The 21,127-nt window shown below is 31.1% G+C and overlaps 1 protein-coding gene across 12 annotated transcripts in view; it reads right to left on the bottom strand.

The window, feature by feature from the left end:
- The window catches only part of NfI (Nuclear factor I), a 73,437-nt gene extending 57,111 nt beyond the window's left edge, over positions 1–16,326 (bottom strand). For all 12 annotated transcript variants that reach the window (XM_073089787.1, XM_073089786.1, XM_073089788.1 and 9 more), the window contains exon 1: positions 16,199–16,326. In XM_073089787.1, coding sequence (XP_072945888.1) covers positions 16,199–16,276 — 78 coding nt within the window. In that variant the 5' untranslated portion in view covers positions 16,277–16,326. The remainder of the gene's footprint in view (positions 1–16,198) is intronic.
- Positions 16,327–21,127: the final 4,801 nt, after the last annotated feature.

Below are 21,127 nucleotides of genomic sequence, written 5' to 3'. Positions count from 1 at the left end.
CAATATTGGAACACTGGCACAGGAGGTATCTTGCGAAGGGAATAAATAGGGCTGTAAAGCGGATATTTTTTTATAATATAGGAGTAGTAGACGAGCATGCAGTCCACCTGTTAGTAAGTAGCTACTCTCGCATATAGACATCTGTAATCAACGCCAGATAGGATTAGATATTCCTACCTGAGGTCGGCAACATATACGCCGCTACAGAGGACTAAGCTGGAACGCCTCGAAAGAGTATGTCTTCCTTACGACACCCTTCAAACCAGAACATAGCAGCGCATAACACTACTGTTAATAGGCAGAAATAGGTGTGCCGGTGGTGCCGCGGAATCAACCACAAAAGGGCTCTATCGCTTTTCGGGTTGGGAATCGAACCTGGACCCATATAGATATCAAATTGGTTTGGTAAAACCGTACCACATGAGATGTCATACGAAAATATATTTCAAAGCCGAAATAACCATATCTACATATCCAGCTCAATTATGTAGATTCAATATAGGTGTACACAGGGTGATTTTTTAAGTGTGCCTGGATTGCGATTTCTGAAACTATAAAGATAACTGATTCCGAAAGCAGTTACAAGGCCGATATACATGAAAATTTAAAAACAGTATCATTAAAAAAACTTGCCTAGAATCACACGGGTCTGTTTTTAAAAAAAAATCTCACCCTGTATAATTCCACCATCGGATAGCGTCCTTTATAAGGATCAAATTCTGTGAAGCAATTATAGATCACAAACTAAAGGCAAAGGCTCATTGTTAAGAAAACACTTCTCCTTTCAGTACCGCTTTTTCCTATAATTTCGGATTTGGCCATCCACAGAAAAAAACACGCTGTATATAGCATAGCTATGGGGAAAACAAGCTCATAGACGAACTAATATAGCATTGTTTGTCATGGGGATATAGGATTAGCTCTACTATGACTTGTTTCATTATTTTTATTCTTGTTGTGTTTAATTTCACCCTAATTTATTGCAATGTCGTTCGTTTGCTTCGAGAAAATACTACATTATTTTTCTTGTTTTCCTTGTAGCTTTGGCGGAGTTACTAGGGATTTGCCGGCTTTCCTTTCTTGTATTTTTCTTTGTATAGAATTAGCAAAAGAACAGTCAGTCCATCAGATGGTAAGTGACAAATGTCGGCCATGGATAGGACAGATAGGATTAATATCCTTCCTGAGGTCGGGCATAAATTGTACCCCTGTCGACTAACATCTGTTATTAATATTAAGACAATAAATCCAATATTTTGTGTACCAAACTGAACAATTGTGTACAAAATGAAGTTTGACAATTTTTGCCTACAAATTTTTGACTACAAATTGTCAAATTTCAATCGCTGGTAGGTAAATTTGGGTAGATTGATTATTAATAATGGTATGTTGAAACGCCTTGAGTAAATGTAATGCATTCCGTTTCCTTTCAATTATATTTAATTGTATTTTTACTTAGCTATATATAATGTAAATTCATTCAAGATACAATAACTACTTAAAAAAACACCATTAACTAAAAAGATATAAGACTAATTTAATCTGAACGGCGGAAATCCATAAAACTTTGTCAAAAGCGATAAATCCAACGATATTGCAGATGTATGAGATCCTGAAGTTTTCATAAAACTTGGATGATAATTGCACGTCTCGTAAAACTAATAATTTATAACTACTTCTTATGAGAATAATAAAGTTATTCTTGATAACAATTTGTTGTTAAACAAAGGACGAATAAACAATGTTTTTATTTTGGAATTAAAATATTTTTGGAAAAATTGCGCATAATTTTTTGACATTGAAAACAAAACACTAAGAAAAGACTAGAAAGTAGTATGAGTATATAGTATTGTTCATTTTGAAGTGAAAAATGAAAGCGAATTTTGTGTGATTATCCTGAAATTAACAATAATTAATCACAGTAGCAATCTGTGAAAATTTTGCTGACAAAATCGTAAAAGTAATTATAACTTTTACAGTATTTTCTACTTTTACACCTTTGATGTAAGAAATTGTGTTTTTAATGAATATTTTAAAGAGATTTACTGTCTGTTCAACTACTCGTACACAACCAAGAATCAAACCTAAGACTAGGCCGTTGTACGCACAATTAGGGTCACAAACGCAACGTAATTCAAAAATTTCAGCAAGATCTAGGTCCCGATATCTAGGTCACAACTCGAAAACGTTCACAATAAGTACCAAGAGAAAGTTACGTATTAGGGTGAAGTAACGAAAACCGTAGCTTTTAAGGTAACGTTTAAAATACAATCGCAATGATTTTTAAAAGGTTTTTGTAACTTATATCCCACTGATGAACATAGATTACAAAGTAGATTTTTTTAATTGAGTTACTGCTATTCAGAAAAGTTGTAGAACTTTAAATTGTTATTGTGAGTGAGTGTTGTTTTGATTTTTTTATACGACTAATGTAGCAGAAGAACCTGATCGTACGTGGTCACTACTGCCCATGGACATCTGTAATTAACCTCACTAGGACTAGGAAGTATACCTCATAATTAATCCTAAAAAATATTTTATTTTATAATAATCACCCTTATAATCTGAATAACTACATTGATTTTTGATATTTCTATTACTTACAAAAAATGATTTTATGTGAATCCGGTGTATTTTTGATATTTTCCTATATTATTACGATGATAATATTATGATGACATTTGGTCCTAAATAAAACAATATTCTCTTAATATACAAACTGCTCTTTGTTTTACCAATATCTTCGTAATAATTTCGTACAAACTGGAGTATTAGAGGATTAGTGTGGACCACTCTAATCCTCTTACGATCCATCAGTTTTTTCGACCAGCTTTTAGCAGTTTGTTATGAGATCGGGTACGTTTCGACCCAAATATGACAGAAGTCTTACCTAACTTAAAAACACTTTATAAACGTAAATAATAAATAACTTTATCATTAATTTTCATTCATTAAAATTAATGCAAACTTTGTAAAAGAACTAACATTCGATTTTTAAATTCGGCTTTGGTGCAATAGAATTGCAATAAATTATTTTTAAAATGAATTTGAAAATAATTTTGTTGTTATTAACAACAACATTAATACCACACTAATTTCTTTATAAATATTATTAGTTGTATTTAAATTGTATTGATGATTTTTGGACCCTGACCATTCACAATAATTATACGTAAATAACTTTATAAATTATAAAACCTGTTATAAAAAATATATTCTTGTTGTTTCATAATACCTATATAAATAACAGAAACAACTTAATATATGGTTATTGTTGTTGTTTGTTTACGCTATATAGATTTATTTTTTTGTACCCAGGCCCTGCATGTAATATCTGGGTCACAACTCAAACAACACCCCATAGTGCTGAAAGCTGCCCGCGAATGACGGATCGAGAGGATTACCGCAAAAATAAAAAGATTTCATGAAATATTATGGGACGAGTTTGTTTTTGAATGAGTTAATTTAAACAATTGTTTTAAACTGTTTTAAAATTATGTATGTTTAAAAATGTATATAAAAAATATTTTATAATAAATTTCGTTAATTCTTGTAAAATTCGTCGCATAAATGAAATATTTAATATTTGAATTGATTTGTATTTTTTTTATATTTACTTAAATTCTATTTCACGTAATAAATATGTTAGAAACGACTTTTATAAAAATAAACTTTAAATAAATGTGATTCATTCTTAAATGATTCATTTGTCATAAAATTAAATATCTTGTAAAATATAGAAACGAGTTTTATAAAAATAAACTTTAAATCAATGTAATTGATTCTTAAATGATTCATTTCTCGTAAAATTAAATATCAATTTTAAAGAATCAAACTATACGCTGATTGGCGCAGTCTACACACTGATTGGTTTGGACTGTACGCTGATTAACTTGGACAACACGCTGATTGGTTTGGATAAGCGTACCGCACAAAAGACCAATGATATCATCATTCAAGGCGTGGTTTTACTTTGGAGCTATTAAAATGACGTAACACTTGAAACTTTATACAGGGGGATTTTTTCCAATGTGTATTGATGAGCATATCCAAAACTATAAAGAATACGAGTAGCGAAAAATACTTAAAGGAGTTTCGGGTCCGATTGAAATACAATAATAATACATGGTGTGTTTTTTCTTAAAAATGAGTTTTAGTTTCGGTCAACGACGCTCTCATTAAAAACTCACATGAAGAATTTATTCTATTGCTCTGCCCATGCCCACACTAATAGGGCACAAATAGATTTTACAAATTTCAACTCCTATTTGATTGTTAATATACTACAGTAGTGTTTTCTTATAGTCCTTAAATATTACATTGTAAGAAAACAGAAATAGTTCCACAGAACAATTTCCTATCCTTTCATTAGATATTTATACTAACTGCGAATTGGTAGACTCTACAATGGTTCTATTGCAATATTAAGTTTCGTCTATAGTATTAAAATTGCATTTATTTTTGAAAATGGACCATTATAGATACAATTACGATATAACATGGTAATTGAAGGGTAAGAATTGTCAATTATTTTGATCTTAGATTTGCTAAATGTTTAATTTAAAAACCTAATGAGGGTGAAAATAATTAATTCGTGAATCCTCTAGCGATAAACAGATAACAGTGCTATTTTTGAAGAAAATCAATTTACTTTTCAACAATCAATTCATTTCAATTATTTCACATAACAGAAACGGCTTACGAAGTGTTGATAAATGATCTCCCAATTTTAAATAAATTTAATTTAAATTTAAAATAAACGGATAAATATTTTTGCCTAATTTTACGTTATTGGCCTAAAAGGATAAAGAAGATTTAAACAGAATAATAGTTTTAAATAATTTTTATGTTATATATTTATTATATTTTTCCTTTAATATTTAAAAACACTTAAAAATGGCTAAGTAATTTCCAGAGTACATGAGTATCTGGAAGTTTCTTAATAAAACAGCGTAGTAAAATTCAAACTGAAAACGTAGTAAAGATAATAACATCGAAGCTTTTATTGAGTGACAAAAGCACTCAAAGTCCGTTACTACCTTTCAGAATTGGCGGTAATTGTAACTCTTTCAATGAAGGGGAAAATGGTTTAAAATTTCAATCCATTCAATGAAATTTAAATTGACTGACTTTCATGGAGTTAAATAATAACTATATTTAGTCAGAAGATTTTTTTATAAGTTTTATTTACAAATAAACAGCAAAATCGCAATAATTTTGATTAAAAAGTACAATGTTAAAAAAAAATAAGAATACCTAAATGTTTCGATTACTTTACTTACTACTACTAAGTATTTCTTAACCCTATACTTGACATTGTGCACTTAAATGCACATTAGAATCAGATTTTTTTTTTCGGATAATGCGACATCGAATCTTACTAATAATAACTGAAAGCGAATTAGCAAACGTTCATTTATGTCAGAAAATGAAATCAATATCTGTCTCGTCCACACATTGTAAATGGTAAACAAAATAGCGAGCCGTCATTCAGCGTCTCCGCAACGCTCTCTAAGAATCTTATTTTATCTGAATGAAATTAAGTTATATGTACGAAATTTATATAATCTTACTTTCTGCAAGCTTTATGCAATATTTTGGTGATATTTTTTTGAGATATAATGTTTTGAATATATAGTAATTCATGACTTTTGTTATGTGTGCATTAAAATGCACACGGCCAACGACATACAATATTACTGTTTATCAATATTGTGTCTTTAAATGCACACTGCCAACTTTGCTACTATATACTAAGGTTCTGCACACAAGGTAGGGGGTTGGGTGAACAAAGTTCAGACAGAGTTTTTTTTTTATAATTCATGACTGAAATTAATATTTCCCCGTTTCCACTAAATTCCCAGTCCTTAGCTTGCAAAATTTTTTTCAGATTACTGGAGGCCGAAAAATTCTAGCTTTGGTGTCTAAATTGCGTAATTAAATCGGATGTAGAATCCAGCAAATCCCTAGAAAGATGAATTCCAGATGTCTAGGTCTCATAAAGACGTCCTTGAACTCAAGTCCTGTCCAATCACAAGCGCCTTCTGTCAAAAATGTAAACATCTCCAATAATGATGATTCCAGAACATCTGCAATATCAATCCCAGATAAGACCAAATTCCCACTTGAGGTCGGCTATAGATGCGTCACTAGCCCTGAAGACTAAGCTGGAATGCCTCAGAAAAATATATCTTCTTACCACATCCTTCAAACAAGTGGAATAAAGTCCAATCATATGCTCAAATTTAATACAACATTCTAACGGCAACATGGATGCAGGTCTAAACAGACAAGTCGCTTTATAGCGTACAAATGTGATAGGCCATTGTTAGTATTGTCCACACAGATCCTGGACATCTTCGTTTGTAATTCCTGGTTGCTGTTTCGTCATGGGAACAGCGGTAAACAAAAATTATTGCCACTCAAAAAGTTTCGAGTCGCTTTATGTGGGAACTGTGTTTTTTTGGGAGGAGGTCTTCTAATCTCTCAACTCAACTAAAATATCTCAAAACTTGTTGACATGTCATAACTTCCGAGACTTTTATCTTTAGTATTTTCAAAATGTATGATATTTTTTATATTTTTTAATTATTTCTTAGTTTAGTGAGTACTTGGCGGTGTGCATTTAAAGACACATATTTGTTTTCTCGTGAACCTGGCAGTGTGCACTTAAAGACACATACTATATTCTGAAAACTGAAATTCAGAGATTTTTTATTTTATTTTTCCTAATATCCTTATAACCCAATTAACGCAGGGAAGTAGCAAAAGTATATTTTTTTTAGGATAAAATTCTCTGCCAAGTATAGGGTTAAGACTAAAGTTTTTCATAGTCTACATTTCTAATAAAACAGCATTGAAATTAATTAAGGATCATGTAAGGTTAATTTACGCTTTTTACTTTTACATTACTGGCGTTGTAACAGACGTTATCATTATAACACGTTATAATGTTATTTTATCTTAGTGCACTAACGTTAAAAATCTTAAATTTATTACTTACCTGATTTCCACCGTTGCAAACATTTCCCAGTCATACAAAACCATTATAATTAATAACTAATTTAATTACTTCACTTCACTTATTTCCCTATAACGAATCTTTAAACAAGAAACAACGTATTCATTATAATACACAGAATAAACGAAATCAACAGCTATGTTCCAAATATTCGTATTAATCTTACCGTCAATATCGGAATCCACGAACATTCGAAATTCAATTCGCTAATGGACTTTCCTTTGCCTTTGGAATTCATGAAATTAAAAAAGAAGTAAAAACAAAAAAGGAACATGGGGGATCGTGCACATTCTTGCTGCAGGGAAGTGCATTCTGTACTCATGCACATTTTACAAAATATTAAAGAATTTCGACTAGAAAAATAAATTCCATTCACTTATAATCTCGTTATTTAAATTTCAAAGGGAATCACGGACAGACGTAGATGCTAGATGCTTTATTTTTCTAGTCGCTCTTTAAACATTTAGATTAAAATAAAATATACAGTTATATGAAATTTCTTGCGTGACCATTTTAATAATATTAGAATTTTAAATAGAACAATTTTATAAAAAAATGTTAAATATATTTTATTTTTACTTTGGACAAATTCAATGACATAAAGTAACGTCATAGATAAAAAATTGTTTTGATGACACAGCTGTCAACACTATCATAGACAATATTTGTTGCCAACTTAACAATGTCGACGCAAGCAATTTCAAAAATACAGCTAATACAGTTGGATACAAGGATTAATATCAACATTAACAGTTAGTGAAAACATTCAAACACCGAAAGTGGCAAGAAAGGTGATAGAAAGAGAAAAAAACAACACGAGGGGGATAGAAAACATCGAGTATATTTTTTAAAACACCGATGCGTACGCGGACCGCTCAGCGACAGCCAACCGGGTATTTTTGGATTTTATTTTTGAAAAAAACTACTTTACTACTCAAATTTAAAATAGAACAACTTTCACTTTGAGTGAAGGCAAATTCAGAGAAAAATGTACTGTACGAATATTGTTAGTGTGTACGGAATGAGGAATATTCAGTGTAAGTAAGTATATGTATATTCCCCACGGCAAATAATAAAAAAATATTTTTCAGGACAATGTCAGTTATTTTTATTTTATTTGATAAAAAAGCTCAACTTTAAAGACATAATAATACCATTATCCAAATCCGATTTATTGAATTTAAATTATCACTTTTTTATGCATTTCGTTTTTTTATTTAATGCGATTATTTATTATTATATTTTTATATAAATATTTGTAGTTTATTACGAAAACCCGTTCATTTTTTTGCAACTAACATGGGAACTTTCGTTTAATAACATTATTTTTAGTTTGCATTAGAACCTCTTATGTCGGTAGATTATTAATATTAAATGTAAATTGTGCATTCCTTGATTTTTTTTATTGTAAATTTTATTATAAAATATCTCAAGCACTTTTTAATTTGTATTACAATGATATTTATTTACGCAGGTTTTTCGTCACCTTTTCATTCTATTTTTACTCTTAGTTTTTCGTTACCTTTATATACATTGTTGTTATTTTGTTCTAAAATTGTTATCTTTAAATAAAGATTACACCGGTTCCAGCCCGCTGAATTTGCTGAAACAACACAAACAGCGTCAGAGCGTGACTGCGCTTTCAGCTAAAACTTTTCACCTGTAACCTATTCAATTCTAACTGGTTTAGTCGAAACAAATTTGAAACACACTTTTATGGACAATATGTAGTCCACCTGATATTAAATAGTCACTACCGTTGGTATATAAAAGCCGAAAAAAGAAAAAATAGTAAGAATTTCATATTTATAACTTTTGTAAAATATGAACACCCCTTTTCTGTTATTTCATTTTTCTTGAATTAATATTTATTTGAATTGTTTTTTAATATTCGTCATATTAATTATAAACATTTTTCGGCACTCATTTCTCACCTTTATTTTATTACTTATATTTCTTAAGTTTTTTTTTGTATAATTATTTTTATTCGGCACTCAGTTTCAGTTTATCATTATTTTTATATTGAAAACGTTTCAACAATAAGAAAGTTTATTTCAACAATAATACACGTCTCTTGGATTCATAATTCAAATATTAAAAAGCAATAATATAGATTATTACTTACTAAAATATTTCGAATATCACTTTATGAAATGGAACAAACAATTCGACGCAAGTAGAGTCAGAGTGTAACTAGGCTTTCAACTAAAGCTTTTCATTGTAAATTGTTCGGTTTGCACACGATTGCTTTCTATTTAAAATACATATTCAAAGTTCATATTCAACAGTTTCGAACAATATGTTAGGTTATCTGCATATTTCCTATAATATAGCGTGATACTAATTTTTTTTTTTTTTATATTAATACCTAAAGATAAGGCAGGCTACCTTGTGGAAAGCAGACACCGTCGCCTATGGACACTTGCAACACCAGAGGAGTCGCCAATGCATTGCCGGTTTTGAAGAAGAGTTCTTTTTTCACCCTTCTTAAAGAGCCCCATGTCATAGCGCTCAGGGAGTACCTCAGGAGGAAGTTCATTCCACATAATGCAAGTGATTGATTATTTTTCGTATAACTAAAGAGCTTTCGAATAGTCACTATCTTTTGCCGTTTACTCATTATTATCCCACTGTCTGGCAAGCGTCCCCCTCAAAGTATGTGGGGTTTAGGCTATAGCCCACCACACTGGCCAAGTGCGAGTTGATAGACCACTGTATTTCACTTAATGATATTAACTTGTAAGAAATCGAAATGAGCTTTGTTTTCGATGCAACCCTTTCGGGTCTTTGCCCACTATTGAGGTAGATCTAAAGGGTACCCCACGCTGTCCTAAAGCGGGTATAGGCTCATCATATTTGATGAGAATTATACTAAATTGCAAAACTTTGGACAATAACTTCATTGGTAGAATTTTAAGCTCACTAAAATTTGACGATAAGTAGTTTTGTGGGTAACGCAATGCGTAAACATCGGAAAATTGTTATCTCTTTGCTCTATCGCTAAATTTCTAGATACAACTCATTTCAATATCTGGAAAGTACTCCTTTTCAATTTTAGACGGTTGTGTCTTAAGATTAAATATATATTACGTATTATTATTAATATTAAATATATTATTTATATTAAATATTTATGATTAAATATAGATACGTAGTATTGAAAAAAAGCATTAGGGCATTTGGACTATTGTAAGCGTTTTCTATCATCGTAGCCCGTACATTAGAATTTTCTATCGTAGATGCTATGAAATAATTAAAATATTAAACTTTAATTAATACTTTAAATCATAATAAATTTCATGTTTGTCGTATAAATATGACACAATTATTTACTTTGGTCTTGTATCTTAAAACGGTAATTCTTATACAAATAAATCACATACACAATACATAATAATATATATATATAGTTATCGTATTTACTATTAACTATACAGGAATGCTCTATGTTCTCGCACAGTTGAATAAGTAGTGTAGAGTCCGGAACAATATGTAAGCTCAGTGGAAGTTTATCAGACAAATAGTGCTTTGTTTGGCCAGTAACGCAATGCGTACAGCGGAAAATGTAGAGTCATCTCTACAATGGAATTAATTCCCGATTCCCATTTGTAGAGTCAACTATATATTTGTAAGATTTATGTAGAGTATTGAGTAATATTGTTGGTTTTGTTAGCAATATTTAAATTACTAGACTAGACTCTTATAGAAATGTTTGTCTAGAACCTATTACAACTGATATGTTGATTACAACTGATTTGATTTTAGTTTAACTTAACAAATTGCGATATGATTGAATTTTAAAACAAACATATTTTGAAACTATAAAAAAATAATTTGAAATAATAAAGAAAAAAATTGAAGCAACCTAAAAATAAAAATGGCTGCAATATTTTAAAGCCTTCACTGTCATAATTATCAGAGGGCTTGGTAGTGGACTACCTAAGTTGCCATCAGTAACCCTCTACTAGAATATTCAATTTGAAGGATCAAGAGGGGAACCTAATTTGAAGGACGATTGTTTGTGTATTTCAACCGACTTCACAAAGTAATTCTTAAGACTTTTGATACTGTGGTCCATTGGTAAGTATACCGGTTTGACATAGAGGGTATGTAATACAACCCCATTAAGAGATACGTCTAAATAATGAATTTAGTTGTCTTTTGTGAATCAAAGACTGAATACATGTATTATTTTTGTGGACAAAACTCCCATGGTAAGAGAATTCTAATATACAATTTGTGTGGAAAATATTTTTATTTAATACAATCATAACCTTTAATTAAGATTATTTAGACTTGTTATGGAATGAATTTTCATATTAATTAAAAAAACATTTATTCTTAGCGCTATCTAAAATAAAAAAAAAACTTCTGTGCAAAACCGTCAGTCCCTATTCAAATGTTATATAGTAGATTTATTTATCTTGTCCGTAATATCAATTGTAATATCAATTATCATGTATTGTTAACAATTATTATTTTACACAACAACAACAATTATTATTAATTTATCATCATCAATAAATAGAAGAATGTTCTAAAAGTTTTTTTTTTTTAATATAAATACGTTAAAGATCTTTACTAAGAAACTTTTCGTATCGTTTCGTAAGTTCACACTAGTATTGGGTGGGTGCCATATACCCAAACTAAGATAAGGTATATTAGAACCCAAATACGGAAAAAAATATCACTACTAACATCTACTAGATTTCCCTACTTAGGAATCAAACCTCAATCATATCCTTTCCAAAAATCTGCTTAGCGAAATTTACGTGAGATAACTGAGAGAAATAGTTTACTGTTTGATTTAGTTCTACTATTTTACTTGAGATTCATTGAGTAATCGTTAGTTTAAATAAGCAAAGATAAAACACTATTATTTTTATTTGCTTTCTTGTTTTCATTTTGTTTGATTCCACAATAATGATTGCATCGAAATTATACGTACGAACTAGACGCACCGTAATATCATAGAAGTGTATCTTTATGGATTAATATATATCTACAGACATAGAGCGTATCAGACGCGTATCGTGTCAGACAAAATAGTATACTCATATACAATAAGTATTAAAGTATTAATATATATCGTAAGACACCCAGACACAACTCGTGTCTATAAAATCTTGAATAAAAAAATAGGATTTTGCCAAAAACAGCCCATATCTCATATAATCAAAACAGATATAGAACTAGATATATTATTCATTACTCAAAAGCAACATCAACATGATATAATTAGACAACCCCCTGTCGGAGGGGTTGAAATCGCGAAATTCGAGTGCAGATTGTCGATGGGCGGTGCGACTATGCCGTAGTGCCGCATTTCCCTTACTCACATCTTGTATCGATTTTAAATTAAGTTTTTACTGTTATCATTGATAACAAACTATTTATAATTAAAAGTTACATTTAAATTATGAAATAAGTAGAAAATATGAGATTGTAGTAGCATCTTGCGTTCATTTCATTTTCATTTAATATTTTTCTCTACGTAATAATGTCACACATGTGTCTTACATATTATAAATAATACTGTACTATGTAGTATTTTAGAGAATAAATAAATTAAGCAAGATGCCTTTTTAAACGTTTTAACAGAATTTAATTAATTACAGGAGATTTATATGAACGAATTACTCGTAACATTTATCAATATTGATTTATCATCTTCATATAAACTAAGAAATAGGTTTAACTAGTACTCACTTACTATTTATATCGAAATTAAATGTATTACATTTTAATCAATTTACAACTTTTACGCTATAGATATTTTTATCATTTCACACTCGTTATATCATTAATTTCATAATCATATTCATCATTTAACGGTATTTTTTTATACTTCAATTCAACATATTATTGAATTAAAAAAAAAATAAGAAATTATTTAGACATACGAAATTTAGCCATAAATACGCGTAGAGATAAAATTACAAAAGCTATACATTTTTCAGTTGCTGCTTCATTGTCAATCGATCTACGAGGGAGATGTCAAAGGGGTAGGTTTACAAAAGGGGTTACATTAATTTAGATTGACGTTTAATCAGGTTTACCAATTAGTATCTCTCAATCCCTACGTGTAATGATAAAATAAAAATACAAATATTGGCCGTAACACTATTTCAGAATAATTTGCTACCATTTTAACAAATGAGAATTTTGTGGTTTAAAAATAATAATAAAAAAGACACAAAAAATAATAAAATAACCCGTATTTCCGTTTTTATTTTACTGTCTATCGCAAATGACCAATTAACTTTAGATTAAATATGCATTTTATATATTATTTATTTCCACAAATTTTATCTTGAACTCGTTAATAATAATAAATAAGTAAAAAAAAGAAATTTGAAATAAATACGTAAATATGTAATCGAGTTTGTAAAAATGATTAAAAAATTAGGACTTTAACCATAACATTTTAGTTAAAGCAATTGTAACGTGGAGCTTTTTGGTTTGTTTTCCTTTCATCTTAAACAAAAGTTAGTAAGGTACGAGTATATTATCTTAACAGACATTACAAGATGGTTTATGGTTTAAGAAACTTTATTCTCATTAAGAATTCAGAAATATCATTACAGAAATATCAGAATGGAAGAGAACATTGTAGAATACAATATTACAGAGATAATACAAATGCTCATGATGTAATTTATTGAAAAAATATAAGCTTCTAACAGTAGAAACAACACAGCTTATTTCATTGAATGTGGGCGATACGGCGTAGCTAAATAGTTCACGACTGTAAAACTGAAATGTAGAGACGTAGGCTATTCCCAACAAATTTGACTCTACATTTCACTGTATGTATCGAGAAAATGCAATATCATTCCAATTTAGAATGAAATTGATACGGATACTTTTTAAAATATTAACAAATGTTATGATTGTGGAGATACTATTGTTAACGATTAATAATAACATTTGAAAAATCGCAAAAACAACTAACACAGAGTAAAACTCGTCTTATTTTGTTTTATATTAAGAGTTAAATTAAAATTGAATATTTTCTTATTTATCCGACTAAATGGGCGATATTTATATTTGAGAAATATAAAGTAATTTTATGGTGAGAATTAAACAGTAAAACGAATTTGCAATGTTAAGATTTTGGATTTATTTTTATGTTAGTCGTCATTAGTGAAAGATAATACTAATATTTGTCTTTTTCTGTTTCTGGCATACTCTAAAATAAATGAATATAGTGAAAGGTCAACTGTTTATTTATTCATATTTTAAAAATCACGAAAAATGATTTGTAAAATATGAATAAATAAACAATCATGAACAATGATTTGTAAAATATGAATAAATAAACAGTGACAGTGTCACAAAATGAAGTACGCGTGATTTTTCAAATTGGGAATAACGTGCCCAGCTTTGGCTCAGATTTAGATTGTAACTAATTAAATGACTAATGTATTATACAAATATCGTACTATGTATATCTATTGTACACGTCATGTCATGTTTCTAGCATTACTGTTTTGAATATTGATAATTCGAATGCTTTGAATAGTTGAAAGCATGTTCATTAATATTAATTAGAAGGACCTATGATTAAAATATGAACATCAAATAATTTTACACCGAATAAATCACGTTCAAAATATGCTATGTTTAATAGAAATTTAATTACAGTTTAAAGGGCATATTATTAAGGACAAATATATTGGATGGATTCTAATTGAATACGATGAGAATTCCAGATATTTAATGCAAATATAAAATAAGATAAAATAAATATTAATATATACACTTTGATTTATCAATGACAAATGGACATAACAAATATTACGTATTTTCAATTGCATAGCTAACAAATGTTTCTCATTTTGTATTAATTACGAGTATATTTCTCAATTGTTTAACGAAAATTTAATCTAAAATACAAAATATCGTATTAATTTATTTTAATGTTAGTGAAATACACAATAATGTTTGCGTCTATTATTTTTAAAATTAAATAAATCAAACGTATAATTTTTCATGAGTGCCGAATGCTAAATATTCATTTTGTTCTATTTATTTATTTCCTATTGCAATATTAATTACGTTCACAATATTTATATTTATTTGAAATATAAATTATATTATTGATGAAAGTATTTGAGTGCCGAATATTTATTTATTAAAGTTGTTTTATTAAATCATTACTTCTTCTCAATTTCTTTTTCAATTATTTATTAAATCAATTAATGATTAAGCATTAACTTTATTTGAAATGTAAATCCAATAGGATTGTGATTCACAAATATTTCAATTCTTATTAATTGCAATCATTTTATTTCGATACTTTTATATTGAGCACATAAAATAGGTTGTATCTATGAGATTGGATTATATAAAGTATCGTTAACTTAACTAGTGGTGTTTCTCCACTTCAGAACAATTTGTACCAGATGCAAACGTACAAACGTAAGCACATACTACAACGTAATTTATCGGGCATAATAATCTTTAAATAGACGTAACAGTTCCCATTCTTGTTTCTAAATACGTTTTAGTTAATCAATCTCCGTTTTAACAAAGGAATTGACACGATTTTTGTTTAATTTTAAGGTTATTCGTCCGATGTTTTCGTGAGTGAACATTTTATTTCGGTATTTTATCGTGATTAAAGGTCAATAAGATCACGAAATTTAAACCCGGCTCCGACGTACGACGCTGTGATGTAGTTTATAGAGCAATATCCTCGTCGTAACGCCTCCGAACTTTGGGAAAGCTCCGAAAGCTCCACCGCAGCCTGTTTATTGCGGCCTTATCGATCTGTTTACAAACTTTGTTATGAACACTATTTACGACATTACTTTCGACTCTCGACATTTTCCCGTACACTTCACTCTTTAATGTTACTGAATTTACGTTTGAATTGACTTCAGTCTTGACAGGTTGCGAGCCCGTCGGCCGGGCGGCCACGTGCTTTTGGGAAACGAAAAAAAAAGGTTTAGGGAGCTTGATTTTTTTACAGTACCTTGGTGTCTGACATCGTCGTAGCCAGCCTACCACAAGACATCACGTGCGACCAAATCGATCGGACGGCGAAATCGGCCCGAACCGAAAATACCCGGGCGGCAGACGCGGCGTAGGTAAGCGACAGTAGCTCACAACATCTGTTAATATGATCATTGTTAATTACATATGGGTTTGTTGTTAATATATTGTAGCCACCTGTCCCGAGGAGGGCGCTTGGAGGTACGTCGCTACGTCGTCCACCATGCAGGCGCGCGGAAGGTCGGGGAGGAACATAATACGCTAGAGGGCGCGCATGTCGCGTGCGAGCTGCGCGGCGCGCCGCGTCCGACTGACGGGCTCGTGCTGGCTACCCCCACCTCCCCACTGCCGCAGGGCTGAACACCGCAGATTTTCCGACTCCTGCACCACTAATTTCATTAACATGCTGTGCTCGGCTCCCCGATCTGTCAAACTCCAGTTCAATATAAGTTGCTGCTGTAAACTGTTTTGTTATGATATAAGTGGTTAGGTTTGCATAGTGCAAGCAGTGTTGCCATATTTAAGTGTGAATACGTAATAGTGATAATCATAATGATTTAGTCGATTGTCATTAATGTTAACTTAGCAAATTGTCACGTAATCGTATATAATACATATTTTCAAATTTACCATATTCAAAAATGTCTGCAAACTCTACATAGTTATAAATAATAAAGTGTTTACAAAAATAATTGCTCCCACTAATTACTTCCATTAAAATTTGATTATTAATTGAATAAATAGACATAATTATTATCTTATTGATTATTTTTTATATAAAAAAATTATTTCAATAATTTCCCTTTTTTCTACCCCCTTTATCTAAACTTATATTTAATTTTATTATAATTTTTGCTTAAAGGGCAAATATTATTATTTCTAACGCACACGCCCTAAATGATGCAGGGTCACTACATAAAAAAGTTATATTATAATAATATGGACATGGAACAGAAATAAATTTCTTATAACACTAATTATTAAAAAATAATTAAATAATAAATCAATGATCACATTCCGTATGTCTTTAGGCACACTGAAAATATTTTATCTTCTCATGCAATTAAAAATTGTCAATGAAATGAAGTACGGACAAAACAATTAATTATTTAATCAATAGTCATTTGTAAAATACAAAAATTTACAAAAGTTACATAAATTGACTTATTAGGATTAAATAAAACATATCAGTAAAAATTATGATGAGAACAACATCATCGATGATTTGTTTTAAATTTTATTTCTCATTCATCACTACTTATTTTCAAAGTGTAAATCTGCGCAAATATACGTCACTCCTTAAACTTTCAATTGAGACATCCAAAAAACCGCAATTATTACACAAACAACAATATTAATGACGTCCTAATAATTTATTTCCCGGCCGTCAATACTCATTTGCAAAATGTAAATCTGCGTAAAATATACAAATTTTCTCCTGCGGCAGCCCTGTAGTAGTAATGCACTCGGCGCCGCTCGGGCCCGATCGGTACGCGCTCGGGACCGCTCGTCCGGCCGAACGCAACGAGCACACGAGGCATTCCAAAACCAACCTTACTCCCACCACACTCAGTCCACTTCCAAACGTGTGGACGCATTTGAGTGTATTCGACTTCTGAAATATCCTAATTTATCGGCCTTTCAGCCAAACGTCATAACCTCTGCTTGGAAGACATAAAGTCCATATTCCCGTGCGAGCTTTTTCAGCTGACGCGTCTATAAATGTCAGGTTGCATGTGTGTGTGGTGTGCGTGTGTGAAAACACATCTTGGGCGGATCGGCGGCGCGATTTAGGCGGATTTTTTCTATCTATTATTTTTTATTTTCTATGTTGGTTGAGTTGTAGAGTTGACCAAATAGACTTATTTTGGAGCTTACCCTTACTAAGTAGGTAGAGTTTGTTAAAACACTTCTTATTTTTTTGTTATATGTAAGTATACAAATATGGATTAATACGATTTTAATAAAATCATTAATAATCTAATAATAAAACATGAAATTATATTACTTATATTTTGACTTATAAGTTTTTCTTAGCTTTCATTTCCGATTAATTCCATCAAATGACAATTAATACTAGTTATTCATACAGTATACTAATATCATTAACTTATTGTGCAAGTTGATAGAGTCCTTCTAGTTTGTCTGCAGCATCAGCGAGGCATTATCTACAAGAGAGCTATAGCTACTGTAACAACGGCTTTTCCAAAATCTCCATAACATATGTTCATATAAAATAACGCAATCGATACTACGATTATTTTACGAGTATTGTAAATTTGATTGCAGATTTCCATGGGCGGCAATGGAAGAAAGGAAAGTGTTTTTTTAGTAAAATTTAATAATGAGCTACCGAGCTTGAGCACATCTAATGGTAAGTGGACTATTGGGGAGGAAAATGGACGCCAATAATGTACCAGGATGTAGATCCTGGTTGACCTTCTACTGAATTGCATGAAAGATTATGATTTTTTTTTTATTAATATAGGAGTAGCAGACGAGCATGTAATCCACCTGATGGTAAGTGGCTACTGCCGCCCATGGACATCTGTAATCAACCCCAGATAGGATCTAATCCTATCTGGGGTTGATTACAGATGCGCCGCTACCCCTGAGGACTAAGCTGAAATGCCCCGGAAAAGTCTGTCTCCCTTACCACACCCTTCAAACCGGAACACAGCAGCGCCTAACACTACTGTTATTAGGTAGAAATAGGTGTGGCGGTGGTTCCGCCGGAGTCGAACCACAAAGGGTCTTCGACGCTAGAAAATAACTACGATCGAACGACCTTCCAACATCATTTACAAGTAATAAATAAATACACCGTAATATATAATTAACACCATAATATCCATAATTACATTAATTTTCAAAAATAACAAACTTCTACATACTTCGACTTTTACTGCACTTCCCTTACATCTATTTCTGCGTTCTCTTATATATAAAATTCTCGTGTCACAATGTTAGTTATCGTACTCCTCCGAAACGGATTTACCGATTTTCAACAAATTTTATATGCATATTGAGTAGGTCTGAGAATCGGCTACTATCTATTTTTCATACCCCTAAGTGATAAGGGTTGTTCACTCTTAACATTTTTTTATTTATATGACAACACAGCGTTTGCCGGGTCAGCTAGTATCAATGTAATATAGCTGTATTCCACTATGAAGACATTCACCAATCTTCCTTATTTTATATTAAGTATATAAAAAAATATTCTCATTTGTTATAAAACTGAAAAGAAATAAAGAATATTTATCGCTTCAACAGTCATAAACATGTTTTGTGGAGCTGAAAGATTTTTTCAGTGCGTTGCATATCTTGGAAGCGTTGAAAGAGGCTTCCGTGACGTTATTCATTGTTATATGCTTCTACGAGACTGTCGTGTCTACTAATGTTTTAAAACAGACTGACATAATCATTGTCATGACTTTTCGTTATGTGAATATGTTATTTTGTTTTTGTATCATATTATTTGTGGCACAGTATTAATATTGTTTTTTTAAGTAAGTAGCAATGCATGTAAGTAGCATGCTTATATGCAGACAATCTGATAGTAACTGCAGTCATTAATAGAAATAATATTTATTCCATGAACTTAAGCAACGACACAAATTATTATATACAGATAATAAATAATTGCTGATTTTGAAGGTGGTAGAACTCTATGTGATTCAATTCCTAAAACTCCACTTCCACACTTATTTTTGTCTAATAACATCGGTGTTAGGGGCTACTGTATTCTGGTTTGAAGGGCGCGGTAAAGAAAACATACTTATCTGAGGCTTTCAACTTAGTCCTCAGGGACAGCGACGCATCTACGACCGACCTCGAGTAGGACTCTAATCTTATCTCGGGTTGATCACCTGTCCATATTATTACACATGCCCATATTGCCCATGGGCAACAACGGCCATAAACGGTGGTAGAACTCTCTAAGTTTCGACTCCGGAGACAGCATCACTACACCTATTTCTGCGTAATAACAGCAATGTTAAGCGCTGCTGTCTGCCGGTTTGAAAAGTACGGGAGTCACACTTATTTAAGGCTTTCCAACTTGGTCCTCAGGAATACAAACGCACCTGTGATCGTCCTCAAATAATCAAGAAGAACTCGAATCATATCTGAGGTTTCTTGGACGACAATGGTCTCTTACTATAACGTAGACCGTTGTATTTATAATAAAACGCTACTTTAATATTATAAAAAATGCGATAGTAAAATAACTTCTACGACGTAAGTTATTGAAAGATTTTTTTCAGTGCATTGCATTTTGCATCTCCATAGCGTTGAAAGACGCTTCCGCGGGCGACTCGTAATTTATTGTTATTCGCGACCACTCAGAAGCGTTACATTTAGCGGAAAAAAAACATATTTACATTTACACTTTAGAAACATGATTTGTTTAAATGCTTACATTTAGTAAATTGCTTGTTTTGTTGGGTTGTTTTTTTTTAACTTTTACCAGCTTAGCAAATTTTATTTAAATAGGTGTTACAATACAATTTAATTGAATTTCAATTATAATAACTACCAGCTTGTTCAAATCAAATCAAATTTATTTGTGAAATGATTAATATACATATTTTAAAATCCTAAAGAAGCCTTCAGATATTCAATCTCGAAATATGGTGATGGATCACCTTTTTCTGCCTTGTAAAAGCTGTATTAAGCGCCACCGTGTTCTAAATAGTTGTATTAAGGGTAAGTACACAAAGCATTCCAACTTAGTTCACAGAGTAACAATTATAATGTTCTTGAAATCAAAAAGGACTTCAACGTGAGTTGAGTTAGGATGTTTATGGACGACTGTAACCAATTACCATCAGGTGGAGAGCATGCTCGTTGGCTATGTCAAGTAATTGATGTATTATATTAATCGGTTCTAAAAGCAGTGATAGCCTAGTGGTTAAGAAACGCGGTCTCTCGATCGAGGGGTCCGAGGTTCAAATCCCAGGCACGCACCACTGATTTTCAAATTTATGTGCGTATTAGAAATTAATTATTACTTTCTTAAACGGTGAAGGAAAACATCGTGGGGAAACCTGCGTACCTGAGAGATTTATAAAAAAGAAAAAAAATCTTAAAGGTATGTGAAGT

The sequence above is a fragment of the Epargyreus clarus genome, unplaced genomic scaffold (genome assembly GCF_041222505.1).
Source record: "Epargyreus clarus isolate Ecla_fem2 unplaced genomic scaffold, WU_Ecla_fem_2.2 ptg000031l, whole genome shotgun sequence".
Taxonomy (NCBI): domain Eukaryota; kingdom Metazoa; phylum Arthropoda; class Insecta; order Lepidoptera; family Hesperiidae; genus Epargyreus; species Epargyreus clarus.
Note: the sequence above shows the minus strand (reverse complement) of the source record. Positions and strands in the feature narration are given on the sequence as shown.